Source organism: Herpailurus yagouaroundi, unplaced genomic scaffold, assembly GCF_014898765.1.
Source record: "Herpailurus yagouaroundi ecotype Mexico unplaced genomic scaffold, PumYag 308, whole genome shotgun sequence".
Taxonomy (NCBI): domain Eukaryota; kingdom Metazoa; phylum Chordata; class Mammalia; order Carnivora; family Felidae; genus Herpailurus; species Herpailurus yagouaroundi.
In genome coordinates, this window is record NW_024412525.1 from 3,963,796 (window position 1) to 3,983,724 (window position 19,929).

At 57.7% G+C, this 19,929-nt stretch overlaps 2 protein-coding genes across 2 annotated transcripts in view; one reads left to right on the forward strand and one right to left on the reverse strand.

The window, feature by feature from the left end:
- Positions 1-10,509, forward strand: part of ADORA1 (adenosine A1 receptor) — a 34,422-nt gene extending 23,913 nt beyond the window's left edge. Inside the window, exon 3 of the mRNA XM_040462181.1 lies at positions 8,543-10,509. Within this exon, the coding sequence (XP_040318115.1) occupies positions 8,543-9,182 (640 nt within the window). The 3' untranslated portion in view covers positions 9,183-10,509. The remainder of the gene's footprint in view (positions 1-8,542) is intronic.
- Positions 10,510-11,029: 520 nt separating this feature from the next.
- Positions 11,030-19,226, reverse strand: MYBPH (myosin binding protein H). The gene is given in 14 exon segments (XM_040462188.1): positions 11,030-11,100; positions 11,970-12,042; positions 12,044-12,157; positions 12,283-12,419; positions 13,656-13,815; positions 14,407-14,546; positions 14,738-14,829; positions 14,831-14,936; positions 15,300-15,392; positions 17,842-17,950; positions 17,953-18,014; positions 18,765-18,899; positions 19,017-19,047; positions 19,050-19,226. Coding segments are annotated over 14 exon segments (1,500 nt in total).
- Positions 19,227-19,929: the final 703 nt, after the last annotated feature.

Sequence of the window (19,929 nt, forward strand, 5' to 3'; positions counted from 1 at the left end):
CTCTCGTCACCCTGGCCGCTCCCTTTGGGCAGGGGCTGTGCCTACCTGTCAGACAGAGAGTTCCTTTAGGGCAGGAGCTATGTTTTTTTCTGCTCACTCCCAGATCCAAGGGAGAGGCTCTGAATCTCTAGCGGGGAGGGGTGGGGAGGCGGCTGGTTTCTGAATCACATACGCACACTTGATGGTCTGCCCACCAGGCTGTGGAGTGATCTGTCCTTAGCAAGTGACCAGGAGATATTTCCAAGGCCCATTTACACTAATGACCTAATCAATTTATCTGGCTCTTTTCTTTCAAGTTGCTCAGAGCATCCGCTCCTTCTCTCTGTAGCCTTTGGGCTGGTCCTGGAGGTATCAGACAGATTTCCCTCTTGGGGACTGGTGACACTCGTATCAGACACGGTAGCTGATGCCACAGGGTCTGAAGTGAGCAAAATTCAAGGCAGGATTACGAGGACCCTGGCATCCTGGCCCCTGCCTGTGACCCCTGATCCAGACTCCCCTGGGCAATGTAACTGTTAAATACTTGGCCCCTGGAGTGTGCCCAGCACCTTTGATTGTATCTGGTTTCCTGTTCTCCTTTGGGAGGAAGAATTTCTCTGCAGGAAGTAGTTTAATAGTCTGAAAGCCTTACTTCCCTGGTCTTGAGATCCAAGTTTCCAGTTGCAAGTGGCCAAGATTCTTGATAAGAAGGGAGGCAGGAAGGAGGGGAGCCGAACAACGTAGCCTCGCTCCTTCTCAGACACCGAGGAAGAGGGAAGGAGGGGTGGAGGGTTCAGTTCCCGACTCTCCAACCCGTAGGGCTGCAGATACACGCTGACAGCTCCCCGCTCCCCTCCCCAGCCCTCGGGCCCAGTGCTCTGGCCACGTGACTGGGAAACAGGGACAGCCGGACCTGAGGACCTTCCCTGGCCTCAACAGTTGACAGGACACTTCATCACCCCTGTCTTCCAACAAGGCCACATTCAGCCCTTTCCAAAACGGCCATGTGGCTTCTCTCCCTCTCTCTCTCTCTCTCTTTCTCTCTCTCTCTTCTGAGTCAACACATACTTGTGAAGAGTCTGGTCAGTTCTCTCATCCCCCTGGCAGGGAGTTCTCTGTGATGACTGTGTTCAGTCTTCCTGTTCTGGCTTCACTTCTGAGCGGCTGGGGTCTAACGGGGAACTCAGAGATCATTGAGGTGTTTACGGCTGAGGGCCTTGAATGCCAGGAATTGGTTCCGCAGGTGAGGAAGCATCTGAGAGGCCAAACGGGATGGCGAGGTAACCCAGAGATTAGCAGCCACGGGAAGGTAGCCCTGGGCCGAGGGACAAAGGGAGGAGGTGGGTCCTGGGGCCCAGGGGCTGGTGGAAGCTGGGACCACGGTGGGCATGTCCGCTGGGAGGTAAGGCCAAGGAGCCGATGTAACGGCTGCATTTAAGACTCACAGAGAGGGGTAGAAAGATCCTGGCTTTCCTCTCCTCCCTCGGTGCTCCAGTGCTCCCCCGCAGACCCCCACCGACTCAGGAGCTTGGGAAACGCAGCCTGCAGGGCTCAGCCCCTGGTGACACACAGCAGGGCAGAAGGAGGAGGGAGGCTGGGGACAGCCAGCTTCAGGCCCAGGTCTTGTGTGTGCAGTGACAAAGTGCCCTGAACACTTTCTCTGTTTGGCAAGTTCTCCATCCACCAAAGAGAGATCTTTCGGGTCTCCCCCCTTCTCTTTTCTCTGTCACATTCTTCTTTCCTGCCCCCGTCTTGTGGTCTGTTCATCACCAGGTGACTTTCGGAGCTTTGGCCTGCTTTGAGGAGGGTTTTTGCTCACGTTCTCAGGGTCCACCGAAAAGTCAGTGCCTCATCATGCGCAGGAAGATCCTCCCTCGGAGGCTCTGTGCAGGGAGAGGCCTCCCCTCTGGGCACAGCTAGGGCCTCTGACCGGAAGTAATCTTATCTGTGAAAAGGAGCCTATTCATGAGGCACGGGACCCAGGAGGAGGGGCACGCCCATGGCTCCCACGAGGATTTCGCTTGAGATGGAGACATCTTCTCCGGGCTGCAGGCCGGAAGACTGGGGAAGTTAGTTCTGGCCACGGTTCGCAGGGGCAGCGCAGGGCTTTGGGCCACCGTGGAAGTGTTGGGGGCTGGCTGGTGACCTGGGGGCTCTTTCTCATACCTCTCGTAAGAGGCCCTCGTCAGAGCGGCCTTACGTCCCAGGACCTAAGCAGGAGACCAGTAGTTACCCAATTCATCAGTGGGCTCCCACAGCTCCCAGGGCAGCGGGGAATGAACCAGAGAATGATTTTTTCTCATCCAGGGCACTATGATTACTTCCAGGGCTCTGGCTATGCCTTTCTTATCTGACCTTCTCCAACTGAGCAGCTACCATTTAATCTTTATTTCTGGTGCCCTGAGATGCACTCCTGTGATAGGTCCTCAACCAATCGTAGATGATTGAATAAATCCTTTTTTATTTCTCACTGAATAAATTTTATTTATCATGGGATAAATCATAAGTGATTGAATAAATGGCTGTGTGGATTCACTTACCCATTTCTACACGTATCTATTCATTTGTTCAGCAAATAATGATTGAACGCTGTTCGAGGTACCGGGGTTGCGGTGGTGAGCCTGCAAAATAGGGCCCTGTCCTGAGCGGAGCTCACATTCTGCTGGAGAGAAACAGATGATAAATGCATATATGTGTATATATATGTGAAGACAGAATGAGAGAGAGAGAGATAGGAAGTGATAAGCTCTATCAGGATAATTAGGGGCGCCTGGGTGGCCCTAATTTTCCTGATAGAGCTTATCACTTCCTGTGTCGGCTGAGTGTCTGATGGATTTTGGCTTGATTTTGGCCCGGGTCATCATCCCAGGGGGGTGGGATGGAACCCTGCATTGAGCGTGGAGCCTGCTTGAGATTCTCTCTCTCTCTCTCTCTCTCTCTCTCTCCCCCCTACTCTTGCACTCTCTCTCTCTCACTCTCTCTAAAAGAAAAAAGAAAAAAAAAGGAATTAAACAGGGCAAGAGGTACAGGGTGATGGGGGCTGTCTTGCAGGACAGTCAGGGAAGCTTCTCTGAGGAAGTGACGTCTGAGCTGAGATCTGAATGAGGGGAGGTGGACAGAAAGCATCTGCCCCCAGCTGGACAGAAGCGAGGGCCCAGCGATGCGGTGCGGACCTCGTGGGCAAGAGGACTGGGGTTCAGAGTAAGGGGAGGGGCCCCCGGAGGAGCCAGGGGTCGGGGAGACTTAGGAAACGGTATCTCCCTCTGCCCAGTGGCCAGGATCACAACATGAGCATCAGCTTGATGATTCTTCCTCTCACCTGGACGGCCAGACTCAGCAGCAGGTCCCATTGGCTCGGTTCCCAAGTGCGTCTTAAAGCCGTCCATTGTCCCCTGCCCCTGTGCCGACCAGAGAACACCACCTAATCTCTTGCCTGGATGGCTAAAATAGCCTCCCTGTGGTTTTCTTGCTTTCCTGGCCACAACTCATTCTCCACATGGCGGTCCGAGGGAGCTTTTAAAAACAGACGTTGGATGACATTACTCTTTTATGTGCCATGGCTTCCCTGCACTTAGAATATACCCCAGAACCTTTACTGTGCCCCTCCCGGCCCTAGGTGTGTCCCTGGCCATAGCTGTGACCGACCCGCCCTGGTCCCTGCCCTCACTGGCCTCCCTTGCTGCTCTCTGTGCCTTGACCTCCGGCCTCAGCACCTGCACCTGCCTTACCTTGTTTTGTTTTGTTTATAATTTTCAAAACCAACTTACTATAGCAGCATGAAGCCCTCCACACTTAAGGCCTATTACTAGTGTGTTTTCAAATTTTTGTAGTTTTCAAGCGGACCGGCCGTGCCTTCTGCCGGAAGGCTCTGCCCACCCCCCGCCGCCACCGCCCCCACCGTTGCCTGGTTGGCTCTTGGTGATCGTTCGGCGCTCAGTTCAGCGTGTCCTCCTCAGAGGGTCCCCTCTGCCCAGCAGCTGCTCACTCCCTCGGGCAGTCCTGTTGACTTCACTGTCTGAGATGATCTGTTTACTTGTTTTTTACGTCCATTTCCTGTCCCCTTGCTTCGAGAAAGTTACTTTCATGAGAGCCCGTTCTCTTCAATATATCAATGTTTCTGCACCCTAAAGGTGCCCAGTGAGTATCTGTTTAGTGAATCAAAGGGGGGTACCCTGCCCGCTGGGTTGCCCCGACACCTGCCGCTAAACATCTAGGCGGCTCATGAACAGACCAGTCTGGGGGCTATGAAGAGGTCAGACCCGGAGGGAGGAGGGAGGCTCCCAGGCAGGTCTAATGGCATCTTCAGAACGGCTCAATCCAAGCAGCTTGTCTGGAGCAGGCAAGGCTCACCATGGCTCCCTTCCCCTCTGGGGTTCCACCCTCCAACCCCCCTCAACCCCAACTTACGGGAGTGCCAGAGTTGGGTCCAGCCTGAGCTTTGGACTTGGAACGATCCGAATCTTAGAAGTTCTGTCTCTGCCTCTGTCTGGCTGAGGGACCTTGGACGGGTCTCATCATCGGAGTCTCGGGTTCCTGTAGTTGGAAAAAATGGAAATAATAACCATAACAATACCTAACTCATAGGACTGTCTTTAGTCAGGGCCTGGCCACGAAAAATATCAGTAAGTGTTAGCTCCTATCGGCATTGTTCTTGTCATGTTTTCTGATCAATTAGCTGTTATTTTTTCGATGCCCCCCCCCCTCCCTTAGCCTCCGGAACCTCCCCTTCCCGCGTGGCACCCCTGCCAGAGTGTGCAGGGGTGTGGCAACGGCATCCTCTGCCCTGCCCTCTTGAGCGTGGGATTTGTAGACCTTCCCCCTATGTCCGCCTCCGAACCACACTTGCTCTGGCAGCATCTGTGGTAGGAGATTCTTCCTCATTCAGCCGGGCCGGCGCTCAGGGATGGGAACTCCCCTGCCCCTCTTTCCCGAAGCTCTTCCTCTCCCTCTCGGAGCCTGCCACCCCTCTACTCCAGGTGCACAGTCTTTCCATGTTTTCACTGTCATCAGGAAGGTGCTGGCTCATAAGCGAATTCATACTCTGGAGTTAGTGCTGTCTTGGCTTTTAAAAATCATACCCATAGAGGCCAATTCTTAACCCAAAGGGACCTATCTCACCAATGGTGGGGTTTTCAGCACTGTGAAGGAGATACTGGAGGTGATGGGGCTGGTGCCTTCAATGACGTCCAGAAGGTGCTGCCTGTCCTGTGTTTTGATGTCTCCAAAGTTTGCTCCCCCGCGGCCGCTCCCCCCCCCCCCCCAGCCATGTCTATCTGAGACTGCACGCTCCTGAGGACAGCCGTCTGTCTGGCTAGTTCCCAACACAGCCGCGGGGGTGGTGTGGCCTCAGGCCCCAACTTGGGAGGGATAGCCCCAAGCATTGGAGAACATTCAACTTGCCCCACCCCATGTGCGCCCCAGGACTTGCAGCCTCTGTTTCTCTTTCCCACGTGTGGGGAGAGGTGAGTTTCTCCCTGGCCCTGGGACACAGCCCTTCCTGTGAGAGCCCGCCCCACCTCAGCTAAGGTCCTGGGTCCAGCCCTTTCCCACCATGGAGAAAATAGCAAGAAAAACAGATGAGAACTGATACCCTAAGCTGCAGGTCTGCTGGGACCTGGCCCTGGAGGAGCCCCAGGAAAGCTTTAACCCCGGGGCTCCAGACAGTCAGGAAGGGTGAGGGGAGGAGGGGTGTGGGCGCCTCTCTAGTGAGAAGTTGCGTCCTCCCTCTCTCGCACCTGGGTTACTGTCCGTACCCACCTCCTCTCTCAGTGGGTCATCATTGCCCGGGTGTGGGTCCTGGGTGCCCCCCGCCCCCCCGTCCCCCCAGTCCCCAGGCTAGATGACAACATGAGGTCACCTTGTCCATCCCCGTTTCTCTGGGCAGACCCTCTTTGGACAGGGTCCAGATGTTCCCATTTTAAAGCTCGTAGGAAAGGGGCATTGCCACTCTGCCAGTCAGCCTGTATCTAAGTGACCCGTAGGGAGCTTGGTGCCCCGAAGGAGAACTGGTCTGAGTCACGAGACCCTGATAAGTTATCGGCCCGTTTCGGGGCCTGGAGTTCCTAATCTGTGAAATGGTAATCCCATTACGTGCTGCGTTCCCAGGGTGGTTGTGGGGATCACCTGAGACGTGAATGTACAGGGCTCTGTAAACGATAAATGGATATAAATCGGATGTGCGATGGGCCGCGATGGTGGGGTCAGGAGCGGGGGTGCCTGGCCCCCAGCCTTCCACAGCCGCAGCCCCATTTGGTCCTGCTGAGGCTCACCCTGGAAACCCGCTTCCCCCAACCTCGCGGCAGCCATGGCAATGTCAGCCTTCTCTCCCGGCAGAACGGTCCGTGCTCCTTTGGTCTTGCCCCCTAGACTCATCTAGAGCTTCTTTCACCATGGGATGTGTGGGGAGCACTTCCAGATCAGTAACGAGCCCGGAGCCAGATATCTGCAGAGCCGTTAGGCTGTGTTTTGCTGAACATCTAGAGACACTGGAGGTTTTCCAAGTGGGAGCGTTTCTAGGGGCTTCGAGGGGTAGGAGCTCAGGCACAGGAGCATTGGTGGGGTGTTCACAGACTACTTCCCTTATGTTATTTCGTCTGTCCTTACCCTCTGAAGTGGGGTCCACTGTCTCATTTTACAGAGAAAGGGTTGATCTAGTAGGCTGCAAGTTCCAGTCTCTGACTTTCAGTGTGTGCACCAGGCTGGCCATCCTGCTGGCGGTCCAAGAGGTGGGAATGGGCTTCAGTTGCAGCAAGATAGCAAGGATTATGTGTAAGAAAACTTAAGGAGGCACAAGCGAACTGGGTGCCTTCAAGGCGTCTGGGTGCTCCAGGGACACGAGGACCCTATGATCAGAGTAGGGGAGGGGGCACCACACTGAAGGTGTCAGAGTCAGCCAGGGTCCCCATTTTTCCCATTGGAACGATAAGGAGATTGGAAGTGAGGTTCCCAAAGTCCCTTCTAGTGCTTGCTCTCTAGATGGGGTGAGGGGATCTGGTTTCTCCCTCCCCTCCAATCGTTCCCCTTCCCATCCCTATAAACCTTCACAGAGCAGGGGGCTTTGGTGCTTGGAGAGGTGTCCAGGGTGAGAGGGACCTTAAGTATCATCGCCGTGAAGAAGAAAGCCGCGGATTCTGCAGGCACAGGACAGAAGCAAATGGAGTCCTAGGGAGGCCTCCCCTTCCACCCCTGTGGGTCTCAGGAGCTGTTTAGATGCTCAGGAGGGCACTCCATCCATCTCAGAGGCTGCATTGGAAAATAACAACTGGGCAAGTTGCTGCGCTGAGCCAGCTCCTCGGCACAGAGCCGGGCGGGCCCCAGCCCCTGGCACTCACTCCAGGGCGGTGTGTGGGCAGAAGACATGCTGGTTACTGGCTGGATTGGTTTAAAGGGAAGTGGGGAGCTCCCAGGACGCTGAAACTCTCTGCCCTCGGTGGGGGCGCCGTCACCGCCCATGGGCAGCCTCGTCCGTTTTCCGTGTCATCCAGATGTTCTCATTTTCTCTGTGTGTCATGACACAGAAAAGGCTGGAAAGCTCTATCCCCTGACATAATCTGTTCATTTCCTTCAAAGGACATACGGCAACCTGCAATTGTCTTGTGTATTTATTTCCATGTTGGCTGTCTCTTTGCCCGAAATGTGAGCTGTGGAGAGGCCAGGGTCCTTTACCTAATACCAAGCACAGAGACCGGCGCTTGGCACAGAAAACACCCCATCTGTGGAGCAAGTGCACCCATGCATGCATGCATTCATGTGCCTTGTTTGCAGCGAATGCTCAATGACCATCAGTTATCTTTCCCGAGAATAATTCTCCATTAGCTTGGGGGACAGAGATGGTGCTTGAGCTCAAGCCCTCAGGAGATATGCATGGACAGTGATTGGAAGGGGAAAGGGGAGGTAAGCATGGAAGGGGAGATGGGGGCACCGGTAGGGAGGTAAGGGGCAGGGCCAACAGGAGGGAGGTGTGGAAGGCTTTTTTCGACAGTTGAGTCAGCTGGCCCAAGGGGAAGAGTGGTTCTTCAACCCTCTGGCTGTTTTTGGTCAGTGTAGACATGTGTGAGGAAGCACAGGAAAGTGCCACCACCTTCCATGTGGACTTGGGCGGATCACGTGATTGCTTGGAACCTCAGTTTCCTCATCTGTCAGATGGGCACTCATTCGTCCGGTGCTTTCCTACCCCGCGAGGGCTGTCGTGAAACAGTGACGAGAGGTGACCAACGGGGACGTGCCGAGCACACGTGATTGATTTTTACTTTGGTGATTTTATTAAAACTCTTCCGGGAGGTCCTTTGTTGTTTTCTGTCCTGATTTTTAATCTTGATTTTTTAGTTTGTTATGATTTTTCTGCTAACCAGGCTTCCCACCCTCTGCAGGTGAGATGCACCAGTGCATTGTAAGCTCTGGCCCAAATCTTGGATCCTGGAGACTCGGACCTCTAGCCAAAGACCGGCACCTCCCCACTCACTGGGTCCTGGCTGGGGCGGGAGCCTCCTTTTGGGGCCCTGTAGGGGCTGATGGAGCCTGGTGAGAGTGGGGGGGACTCACACTCTGCCCTCCCCTTCCCCAGGTACAAGACGGTGGTGACTCCCCGGAGGGCGGCGGTGGCCATCGCCGGCTGCTGGATCCTCTCCTTCGTGGTGGGCCTGACACCCCTGTTCGGCTGGAACAAGCTGGGGGAGGTGGAGCGGGCCTGGGCGGCCAACGGCAGCGAGGGTGAGCCCGTGATTGAGTGCGAGTTTGAGAGGGTCATCAGCATGGAGTACATGGTCTACTTCAACTTCTTCGTCTGGGTGCTGCCCCCCCTGCTGCTCATGGTCCTTATCTACCTGGAGGTCTTCTACCTGATCCGCAAACAGCTCAACAAGAAGGTGTCGGCCTCCTCTGGCGACCCACAGAAGTACTATGGGAAGGAGCTGAAGATCGCCAAGTCGCTGGCCCTCATCCTCTTCCTCTTCGCCCTCAGCTGGCTGCCCCTGCACATCCTTAATTGCATCACCCTCTTCTGCCCTTCCTGCCGGAAGCCCAGCATCCTCATCTACGTCGCCATCTTCCTCACGCATGGCAACTCAGCCATGAACCCCATCGTCTACGCCTTCCGCATCCAGAAGTTCCGGGTCACCTTCCTTAAGATTTGGAACGACCATTTCCGCTGTCGGCCCGCACCCCCTGTTGATGAGGACCCCCCGGAAGAGGGGCCCCACGACTAGACTCCACCTACTGCGTCTGCCTGCCCCCATCAGGGGCATCTCAGCCCAGTCCCACCTCCCCACCGGTCCCACTCCCTGAGCCTTTCTGGCGGGGCTGTGGGGTGTGGGTGCCCTGCACCTTGGGTTCTGGAGGAGGTTTGGCGGGGGGGAGGGGGGCCGTCCATGGATGGGGAAGGAGCCAGGTAACCTGAGGGGAGGAGGAAAGTGGCTTGAAACTCCCCACCTGTGTGACCATCCCACAGGCAGCCCGGTGCTTCAGGCTGGACTGACCTGGGGAGACTGAGGCTGCAAAGGGGCCACGTGGGCTGGAGGGCAAGCTTGGGCTCCCATGGCAGTTAGGGGAGCCTGCTTATCTCTGGTGGTGGTCATGCAACCCTGGGACCAAGCCTAAGGAAAGGAGAGGATCCCTTCCAACGTGGATGGAGAGAAAGAAACTGGGCTTCATGGCCCTGCTTTCTCTCCTGTTCTGTAGGAGAAGGTGGCAGAGCCATGGAGGGGCGGGAATCAAGGAGCCTCCGTCCCAGCCTCCCGGGACCCTGAGCTCCCAGCTTTGCTGGGCGTCAGGGTACCTGCCCTCCTTGCCCTGGGGAGCCCAGGTTTATATCTGGGAGAAGCAGAAACGGCGGATCCAGAAATCATCCCCAACCTTTGTTTTATTCTCCACCAACGCCCGGACCCTGGGTAGAGGCTCCAAGCCCCCTGGAGCTGGTGTAGAGTTGATGTGCAGGCCTCATGCAGCCACCAGGTGGCAGCACTGAGCCATTGTTCTTGCCCTGAGTGTCCCAAGGTGGAGCCTCGAGGGTACCCGTCATCTGGGCCAACCAGCTCCACTAGCCCCTGGTGATGGCCTGGACTCCCCTGACATCCATCTCTGCTCTTTCTGGGCCAGATGGAGAGGAGAGCCCCAGACGTGCCAACATGAGGGCACATTCTGCCTGCCTGGGGAGGAGGGGACCAGGGGAAAGTGCTGAGGTTGGGCACTCCTGGGATGCCATGGACCAGGCTGGAACAGGCGGGGGGAGACCACAGTCCTGAGAGTAAGGGAGGGGAGGTCTTGCTGGCACTTAGATACCCTCAGTATCCCTGGCATCTAGCACAGTTTTCAGGGGCTTGGGGCTCTGTTGCACAGTCTAGGCTTTAGAGCATCTGGGGAAGGGTCCACCCTCTGCCAAACTCGGGCACCCCGTGTGTGGAGGGAGGGGGGCAGGGTTCTGAGCGTGGACAGCAACTCCAGGCCTTGAGTCCGGGCCCTTCCCTTTCTCAGAGGTAGGATGTTCCCTGGCTCCCAAGGAGGGCCACCTGACTAATAAAAGACTGTGAACCTTGATGGAGAGCACACCCCTGGCTACACCACACCCCCCAACCATCTGAAGGCAATAGACAACCTCAGCACAGAGGAGCAATGGGGGGGGGGGGGATGGGGAGGAAGCAGGGAGAGGGGAGATACGGAGGCGTTCAGAGCAAGGAGGGTTCCAGAGAAGAGGGTGTCTGTTCGCGTAGTTAGGCTGTAGGCATAGCAAACCCTGACTGTGAAAGCGAGATCCTAAAAAAAGCTCATGTCTGGAACTCCCCACCCTCCCATGACATCCTGAGTCCCCTCCCACTGGAACCTTCCTCAGGATGTCATACGTGGAGACCCCCTCACGGTGACACATCAACCCCCCCCCTCACTGGGACACAGCGCCTCCCCCATCACAACGATGCTCGTGGTCACAGAGGCCCCCGCACACACACCTTTATTTGAGCGCTTCTCGCCCAGACTGCAGCTCTCTGCAGGGGCACTCCAATCTCTGCACTTTCCAGGCCCCCTCGCATGCCCGGGGAGACTGGCCTGGGGCCCGCCAGGCCTACTTCTGGCTCCTGGGCACCAGCCGCTCGGGGAGGAGGCTAGGCAGGTACCAGGGAGCAAAGCCATCCGCTGTCACAGAAATGGGGGTCTGGGGCATCCGTGGAGCTTGATGCTGAGCCTGGTGGCCCCAACCCCCCCAGGTCTGCAGCACCTGGCGGAGGACACGTTTCATGAGCCCTGCTGTTAGGCAGGGCTGGGCTCCACCTGCCCTCTGAAGAGGAGAGACAGGGCACGGGGCACAGGGACATAGCCCCTCTCTTTCCTTCCCAGGCCTCCTGCCCCAGGGGCCCCATGTCCAGCTCTGACCTCTGCCTCTGAGGCTCCGGGAAACTTCCCTGCCTGTCCAGAGCCTCAGAACCCCCTGGGGAGAGAAGGTGGGGCATAGGTCATTGCCCCCACATTGCTACCAAGGAAGTGCCCTGGTCTAAGGGCATGCAGAGCCAAGGCTAGACCCCTGTCTCGGGTGCACATTGCCTGACGCTGCAGGTTTGTACCCAGAGCTGACCACCACCTTCCCCTCTCACCCCCACCCCCTGCCTGACCCCAGAGACAGCGGGTCCAGACATTTACCATTCTCATCACAGCCTCCTGTCGCTCTTCAGTGCGTGGCTGAGGCCGGAAGAGATGCCGCAGTTAGAGTGGGGGAGGGGGACACCTGCAGGGGCCCCGAGTTGGGGGCAGCGGGACAAGAGGGGCTCAGGGCTACACCCCTTCACCCCAGTCAATGGATCAGTCTGAGTGGCAGACTCTATTACCTCCTTTTCCTACACCCGGCCAACCTCCCACTTGGAAAATCCTTCTGACAGCCAGACCTCTCCATCTTTACCACCCCTCTGTCTTGCCTTGATTTCCAGCACCCAGCCTCATCTAGCCCAGCAGGAGAGGCGGTGACTTCTCCTCTTCTCCTGTCCTTGGGAGGACCCTCCTCATAACCTTACCTTTGACCTCCAGCCGGCAGGCCACAGATGCCTCCCCTAGCACACTGATGGCCTTGCAGGTGTAGAGCCCGGAGATCAAAGGGGCCGGGCTTCCGGATCTCCAGGGTGCAGACACCTTGCTCAGAGAGGGCGTGGTATTTGGGGTCACCCTGGATGTCCATTTTGGTTTTCATCCAGATTATCTTGGGCTAGAGGAGCATCGAGAGCAGAGGAGGGCTGGGATGGGCTTTGAAGGAGCTGCCTGAGTAGATTCAAGCCACTGCCCCGCCCGCCCCCACCCCCACCAGGACATAGCAGGGCTTCACCCCTTCACCTTGGGCAGTGCTCGGACCCTGCAGAAGAGCTGAGTGCTGTAGCCCGGGGTGGAGGTGTGGTCAGCCAGGGGCGGGGTAAACGAAGGGGCTTCTGAGAAGTCTTGCTCGACAAACCCTTTAGGCTTGGCAACGATATCTGGGTTCGGGAGAGAAAGGGGGGCAAATTCGAGGTTATAGGAGTAGACCTCTTAGAACTAACCCCATCCATTTTCCTAAAGTAATCACGATAGCTTACACTTAGGCGGCTCATTTAATCTGCATCGTGTCCCTCTGCCAGCGTGAGTGTGTTATCCCCATTTGACAGATGGGAAACTGAGGCCTTCATGGATGCGTGTCTTGCCTGATATCACTTGGCGAGTCTGGGGTTTAAAGGGTAGAAAATTACACGAGGACCATGGCTCTCTGATCAGAGAGCTGCTGGTCTGGAGAAGGATCTTAGCATCACAAGGGTAGGCAAGCCATTTCATGGCTGCCGTGGAATGAAGGAGCTCTGTGGCAGGGTCCCACGCTCCTGTGATCTTGGAAGCCAGGGGTGGCCAACGTGTGGGAACGTAGAGCCCGAATGTCTCAAAGCGGCAGAGGAAAGCTGGTACCACGGCTGGGCGGGTCAGCGAGGGGACCGAGAGGGGAATGGGCAAGAAGACTGGATAGAGGAGAAGCTCTTGGCTGAGGCTGGGGACCTACAACCCAGAGATACCATATTTCATTTCTGTTGGTCTTGGGAGACCTGACTGGATTTCCTTTTTTAAACAAACATTTCTTCCTAATTCTGTGTAGCTCGGGCCGGAGTTGAAAAGAGCGTGCCTTCCCAAGCCCACACAGACTCTGCATGGGGGTGGGGGGAGCTGGAGGTTACAGGGCGACAGGGAGAAAGGGCTTGGCATCTCACATTTGACTCAAGCAGGCCGGGTGCCTGTGTGGAGACAGTAAATACCCCTCTCTTTCTTATCCGTCTCTGTGGTGTTGTATTAGGGTTGCTTGGCTTGTGTTTTAGCAAACTCACTGGACAATACCCGTCCACGCGCTCTGCCCTTCAGAGCAGTTGTCTTGGGACACTGCACATTAGCCCCAGTGACTGCTACGATGCCGGCAGCCACCAGCAACGGCAGAATAAGTGCACAGCCTCCCCAGGGGCGCATCTCGTCTGTTCCGATGTGTTTGTTAAAATCAATCAACTGCATGCATTTCTTTACAGCCGCTCGTGGGAATGCGTGAGTGCGTGCGGAGCTGTGGCAGGGGTGAGGAGAGGGAAGCCAACGTCCCAGCTCGTGGCCCCCACCAGAAGCCCGCAGGGAGGGATGCTGACACGCCAGGAAAGGCTGAGCCCGGCAGTCAGGCCTGGCTTGGTGTCTGCTCCCAGGCCCAGACCCACCTGCCTTCCGGATCCGGGCTGGCTCCTTGGTGACGGCAGCCAAGGTGCTGAGTCCACACAGGTTCTCCGAGAAGACCCGAAAGGAGTAGGCGTTTCCCACGATGAGGTCAGAGACAGTGAAGGTGGTCAGGTGGTAGCGCTCCAGCACCGTGAACCATTGCTGTGGGAACCCCAGCCCTGTTGTCCTCCCCTCTGACCCCTGCCCTTGCCCACCTGGCTCACCCTGCGGTCCCTTCCTCCGAGGGGCTCATTCCATGCCCTTTCCCTGGGGGCTGAACCATCCAGCTTTGGGAGAAGGGGTCCCTGGGGCACTCAGATGATCTCTCTGGGGTCCTCAGAGAATTCTGGATTTTTACCACTCCAGGGGTGGCCTGAGGACCTGCAAACTCAGTCACCTGGGAACTCCTTGGAAGTGCAGGATCTCAGTCCCCACCCCAGAGCCACTGAGTTAAAATCTGCATTTTAGCGAGATTCCCAGGTGATTCATAGGCATAATTACATTTCCAGAAGCACTGCTCTAGACCTTGCAGGGCCTCAGAGAGTCACACACACACACACACACACACACACTCCTTGCAGTCTTCAGGAGGAAACTGAGGCCCAAGGAGGACAGGGATCTTGCTAAAAGCCACACGAGGAGTCAGGTTAGTGGCAGTTAGACTAGGACTTGGTCCCTGGACTCTTGGAGGGCTGGGCCTTCCTGGCCACCTTGGCCACTTCCCCCACCCCACTCGGCTCCAACAGGCCTCACCCCTGTCTTTTTGTCTGCCTTCTGCACCACGTAGCCCAGGAGCTCTGTGTTGCCTGGGTCCTGGGGCGGTGTCCACTCAAGGGCAACGTCGTAGCCCCAGACGTCCAGGAGCCAGATGCTGCTGGGGGGCCCAGGTTTCTCTGCGGGACCAGAGTGTGAAGAGGGAGTGAGGGGGGAAGGCTGGGCTTGCCACAACCCCACCCCCCCCCCCCCAGCCAGGATCTGGCTCCTGTCACAGTCTCTGGTCTGATCCCTTCAGCTGTCAGCTCTGGGGTAGGAGGTGGGATATTTGGACTCCCAGCAAGTCAACTCTGCCTCCCCTGACCCGTACCAACCACCAGGATGTCAATGGCTGCCCTGGCCTCCGAATCTTCGAGATGCACAGTGAGCTCGTAGCGGCCTGAGTCGGAGCGCTGGGCCGAGGACGGAGTCCTGGTCCCCAGTGCACACGTGCACTCGCTGGCTGTCCAGGGCGTGGCCACTGTGGGTCCAAGAGGCCTGAGCCTTGGGACTCCCCCGGAAGGGAGGAGCTTTCGGGGCGGGTGCAGGAGGCTCCAGCACCCCCATACCCACTCAAGTCCAGGGATCCCTGGAGCCGTGCCCAGGGGAACCGGCTTCATCAGCCCTTCCCAGGAACGGCACCAGAAGTTGGAGACACACGTGCTGCTCACAGCCTCGTTCTCCAGGTGTCCAGCCAGCCCTGGGACCACCCGCCCTGTCCACCGGCTGGAGAGTCGCAAGAGTCCCGTGTACGACAGAGGGAGGGTGAAGCTATCGTGGTGGGTCTTAGGCCAACCTTCATGGGGATCCTGACATCCCCTGGGCTTCTCTGACACATCTCAGATGGGGGCCCTGATTTCCGTCCAGGTCGTTATCCTGGGCAGGAGCCACACCTACCTGGAAGGGGATTTGCAGACTGACGGTCTCTCCCACCTGGCGGATGTAGGTCTGACGAAGATGGCAGGGGACGCGGATCTTGGGGGCCTCTGCGTCAAAGCGAGAGTTTAGGCTTAGCCCAGCAATAGGGTTGCAGGTTGGAGGCTACTGTGGCGGGGGTAGGAGACAACTGGTGAGGGTCACTGGCTGGGCAGGAGGGCTCCGAGGGGTGTTCTGGGGCTGCCTCCTTGGTGGGCAAGGCAAAGCTCACTGCTGGAGATCCATGGGCCCATATTCCCTAAGGTGCCTGGGGAATTGAGAACCAGGAGGTTCCAGGAGGGCAGGGCCTCCATGGTGTGAAATAGTAGGCATCCTGGGCACTCCCTTGGTGCCCTGACCTTGTCAGGCTGGGATTTGCCCTGCAGCCCAGGCATTCCTGGGCTCCAGATGGGTCCTGGCGGGCTCCTTAGCTCCCCCTAGTGGGGAGTCAGGTGTGGCACCTGTTGGCCTTCATTCCCAGGAAAGGCGTCAATGCCATCTTCCTCTGAATCCAGCACCTTCCTTCCATTCCACACCAGCCATGGGCCTCCAGAGAAGCCCCTCTGAAATTGATTTGCTCACTTCTCTGTCTCAAGGCCACATGGGAGGATTAGGAGCTTTCCCTTCTTAAATGAGGCCGGAGCAGACATACCCCCTTCTTTCTCCGTCACCCCTCTCACTGCCTTTCAGTCTTACAATTGGGAAATCCTTCCTGAAATCTTACTTCAGTCCCATGCCAGGGCAGGGAGCCACCTTCCTGACCGTCACCTAATCAGGTGCAACCGTTAAAGCCACTGGGCATTCCAAGGGAGCCTGCAGCGGCCCCTGCCGTTGTACCCCCTGGGCGGGGCAGCAGTGGTGGTGGCCGGGGCCCCTCAGCAGGAAACAGGTGGCAGCAGTTGGTGGGTGGCACACAGGCTGGAGGGGGAGGAGACGGTGGGAAGGAACACTGTGTCTCCGCGGATTAGCTGTGCAGGCACTTGGCTCTGGGAGCCTAAGGAGCAGAATGCTCCAGGGGCAGCTGCAGGGGGCCAGGAATGCTTGGCAGCTCCAGGTGGCTAAGAAGGGACAGCTGAGCAGCTGAGGATTCTGGACAAGGTCCCCACCCTGCCCTGCCCAGGAGGAGGGCCTGGCTGGTCCCTCTTTGTTCACGGCCTCCCCTCCCTCTCCTCTCCAGGAAATCCCCTCCTTGTCTGCCAGAGGAATGTTAATGGAGTCGTGGGTGCTGAGTGTGGCTGGCTCCTTCAGTGTCGTGCCTTGGAGCAGAGGGCCCAGGACCTGCACCCTCTCCGAGTCTGAGCTCCATGGGGCAGGTCCAGGAGCCTCCCAGCCAGGAGGGCTTCCTGGCACCTCCAGGCTAGAGTCAACGTGTCCATACTGTGGCTGCTAGGGCAGGGCCATGTCTCACACTCAGAGGATGGGAAGGTCCCAGAGAAGACTCCCTGATGCTTGGTGGCATGTGAACGGTCTTGTGTGGGAGTCAGGCTCTGGGATTGCCGCTATTGGGCTGGGTGACCTCGAGGGAGTCCCTGGGCTCCTTGGGACCTGCTTGGCTTAGATGGACCAGCTGTGACAATCTAGGATTCTGATCTCACCAGCCCCGTGGCCCCACATCTCTTGGGCCTTGAAGTCGAGAAGTATTTGCTTGAATCCAAACTTGACCCCTCCTGTGGCCATGAAGCTCACTCCTTTTTGGAGGGCTTGTCCAGAACTGTGGGGGAACACTGTCCCCCTGTGGGTGTGGGGGAACAAGAAGGAAGGCCACCTGCTCGCCTGTGTCTCTCTTCACGCTGGGCCCTGGGCTGTCTCCAGAGACTTCGGATCAGACCAAATGACTCACTGCCATTAACAGACTGAAACCTGAGCAGCTCTGGGAGGGGAGCAAGGGTAGGCTTGAGGCTAATGCACCCTGCAAATAGAAATCTTAGCAAGGGGACAGCAGCTGGCCTCCTAGGTCCCCAGTACACCGCTGCCCTCTGGGGATGGAGAAAACTTCCCAGGCCTTCTGCAGCCTCTCGTCTTCCTCCCACTGGGGACATGGTGGGATAAGAGGCAAGCAAAGACTTCTCTCGGTTACAAAACCTTTGGGAAGATTGGAACCCAGGCCATAGGACAAGAACAGAAAATGGGCAGAAAATGAGCTTGCGTGGCCGCTGGAGGGGCTCAGATTAGATAGGAGGAAGAACAGGATGGCTCCTAGCATTGGGACCCTGAGGCAGGTGACTTGGGGAACTTGAGCTTTTAGTTCGGGGGGGGGGGTCAGGAAGCCCTTCCCCCCCAACACTTGGGGGCTGGGCCACTCGGGGAAATAGCGTCTTTGACCTCCAGAGGCTTGCTGCTGAGGAACCTGGAACTTTCTTAAGGCAAGCTGGTGATAGCACGTGGCTTGTGCTCATGAGGGTGGGATGGGGGGGAGAGGACGGTCCTGTTTCCTTGGCCTGATGGCCTCAGTTTTCCTACCCATTGGATGAGGTGCCTGGGAAGGGCTCGGGGAGCAGGAGACGAAAGGGTGGGCCTTACCGATCATCTTCTGGATGTGGACAGACTGCTCTAGCACAGCTGGTGGGCCGGCCCCCGCAGAGCTCACTGCAGCCACACGCAGGAAGAATTGGTCTCCTGGAGGCCAGGTTCCGCACGGTCGGTCGGCTGGGTCACCATCATGGGCCGGGCATTCATGGGCACCCCCTCAGAGGCTGTGGCAAATGGGGAGCAGGCAAGGCCCCCGCTTCATGGCCATGGTCATCCTTCTCAGAGGGGCTTTCCTTTTCCCTGGTGATCTGGGGAAGTTGACCTCCCTCTCTGAGCCTCATTTCTTCCTTGCTCCCCTTCCCTGACTTGTCAAATGGCATCAAACACCCCTGGTGTTCGAGCCCTGGAATGGTGGCCAGAAAAGCCCAGAGAGGGTTGGACACACTTGCCACGTCATGCAGCAATGTAGGGGCAAAGGCAGAAGCCAGGCTGAACTTGGCCACCGTGGAGGTGAACGGCACAGAGGCAGCAGGAATTGGGCCATTGCCCTGGTCCCCCGTTTCTCCTTATGGTCTCCTGCTCTCAACTGTCCCCTACTCCCTGCTTTTCTGGTCCCCACCTCTGGCTCGCCCTCCCCCAGCAGGGCCCTCTGCGACTCAGCATCTCCTTCCCTTCTCAGCAGAGCAGCACCCAAGGGACCCCTACCCTTCTATCTGATACTTGCTCAGAGGCTCCCTGGAACTGGAGGACAGGGGGTCTCCCGAGGTCATTTGGACAGCCCCCTGCCTCAGAGGTACTTGGAGTGAGCATGAAGTGGGTAGGTGAGTGGGTTGAGGGGACCACTTGCACTTCATCGTTCTGTATCTAGCCCCCCCCCACCCCAGACTGGCCCAGCTGCAGGGTCTGGGGGCTTGTCCCTCCTACCCCCCAGCCCACCACCCCTGGGTGTACGCAGGGCTTAGCCCAGAGCTCACCTCCCTCTCGGCAGAGCTCTAGCACATAGCCCTGAAGCCCCAGCCGCCCTAGCCTCTCTGGGGGCTCCCAGCTCACGGTCACTGAGCTGTCGCTCACATCCTCCACGGCCAGCAGCAGCGGGGCACTGGGGATGTCTGGGAGAGAAGTAGGGAGAGATGAAGAGGCCTGTGGTGGAGAGCTTTCCCCGCTCCCCTCCATTCCCTGCCATTCCCTCCCCGCTTCCCTCCTCCACCTGCCCCATCTCTTGTCACCTTCATTTGGAGGTGCAGGTTTAGTGGCTGCGGGGGTGTGGGGGCTGGTGCCTGAGGGGCGGGCTCCTATGGTGCGGGAGCCTACTCTTCCCCAGCAGACTCCGATGCTGCCGTTTCTCCAGAAGGCTCTGCGCTGGGTGCCTTGGCAGACTCAGAGGTGGTTTCCTCCGGACCACAGGCGAGGGCCTCCGAGGTGGCTTTTTCTGTCATTGCTGCGCTGGCTGAGGGGTCAGGCTGGAGTGTGCAGGGGTCAGCAGGGGTAGGTCTGGACCTCCAGGATGCCTGGGACACCTAGGCCCAGGCTTATATAGTCAGGGGCTGCCCCACCCCCAGCCAATGATGATTCCCAGCTGTGGGGTCAGGTCAGGTGGGAGGACTGGTGGGGAGACGCCTAGGCCAGGAATAGCTCTGGGGGAGGAACTGCAGGGTCCCTTGAGGCGCGCACTACCTCGTCCATCGCTCTGATCGGACCTCGGCGGCCAGGGTGCTGGTGCCCGAATGGCAGGAGGGCGCAGATGGGTGAGATGGGACGTTGCCTCTGGAGGTTGTGCCAGGGGTCAGGGCAGTGGGAACAAGAGCTCCCATCTGGAGAAGGAACCCAGATCGGGTGTTGTGTTTGGCCTCTGTGGAGCCACTTGTACCCAGGGCTTCTCAACCTGGGTGCTGGGACCCAGACAGCCTGAAACAGCCCTCCCTGGGGAGCCCTGCCAGCTTTGCGCTGGTATTCCACACTCCCCTTGGCCTCACATTCCCTGGGCATTCTCACTTGTGCTGTGTGAGGCTGAGGGTTCTAGAGAGGGAAGGAACTGAGATGCCCAAGGTGGGGCTAGTTGGAGGAAAGTCTTCCAGAAATGAGACCCTGGGAAGGGGGTCGAAGGCTTCTGGCCACTGCTTCTGCTGGAGAGGCTGGAGA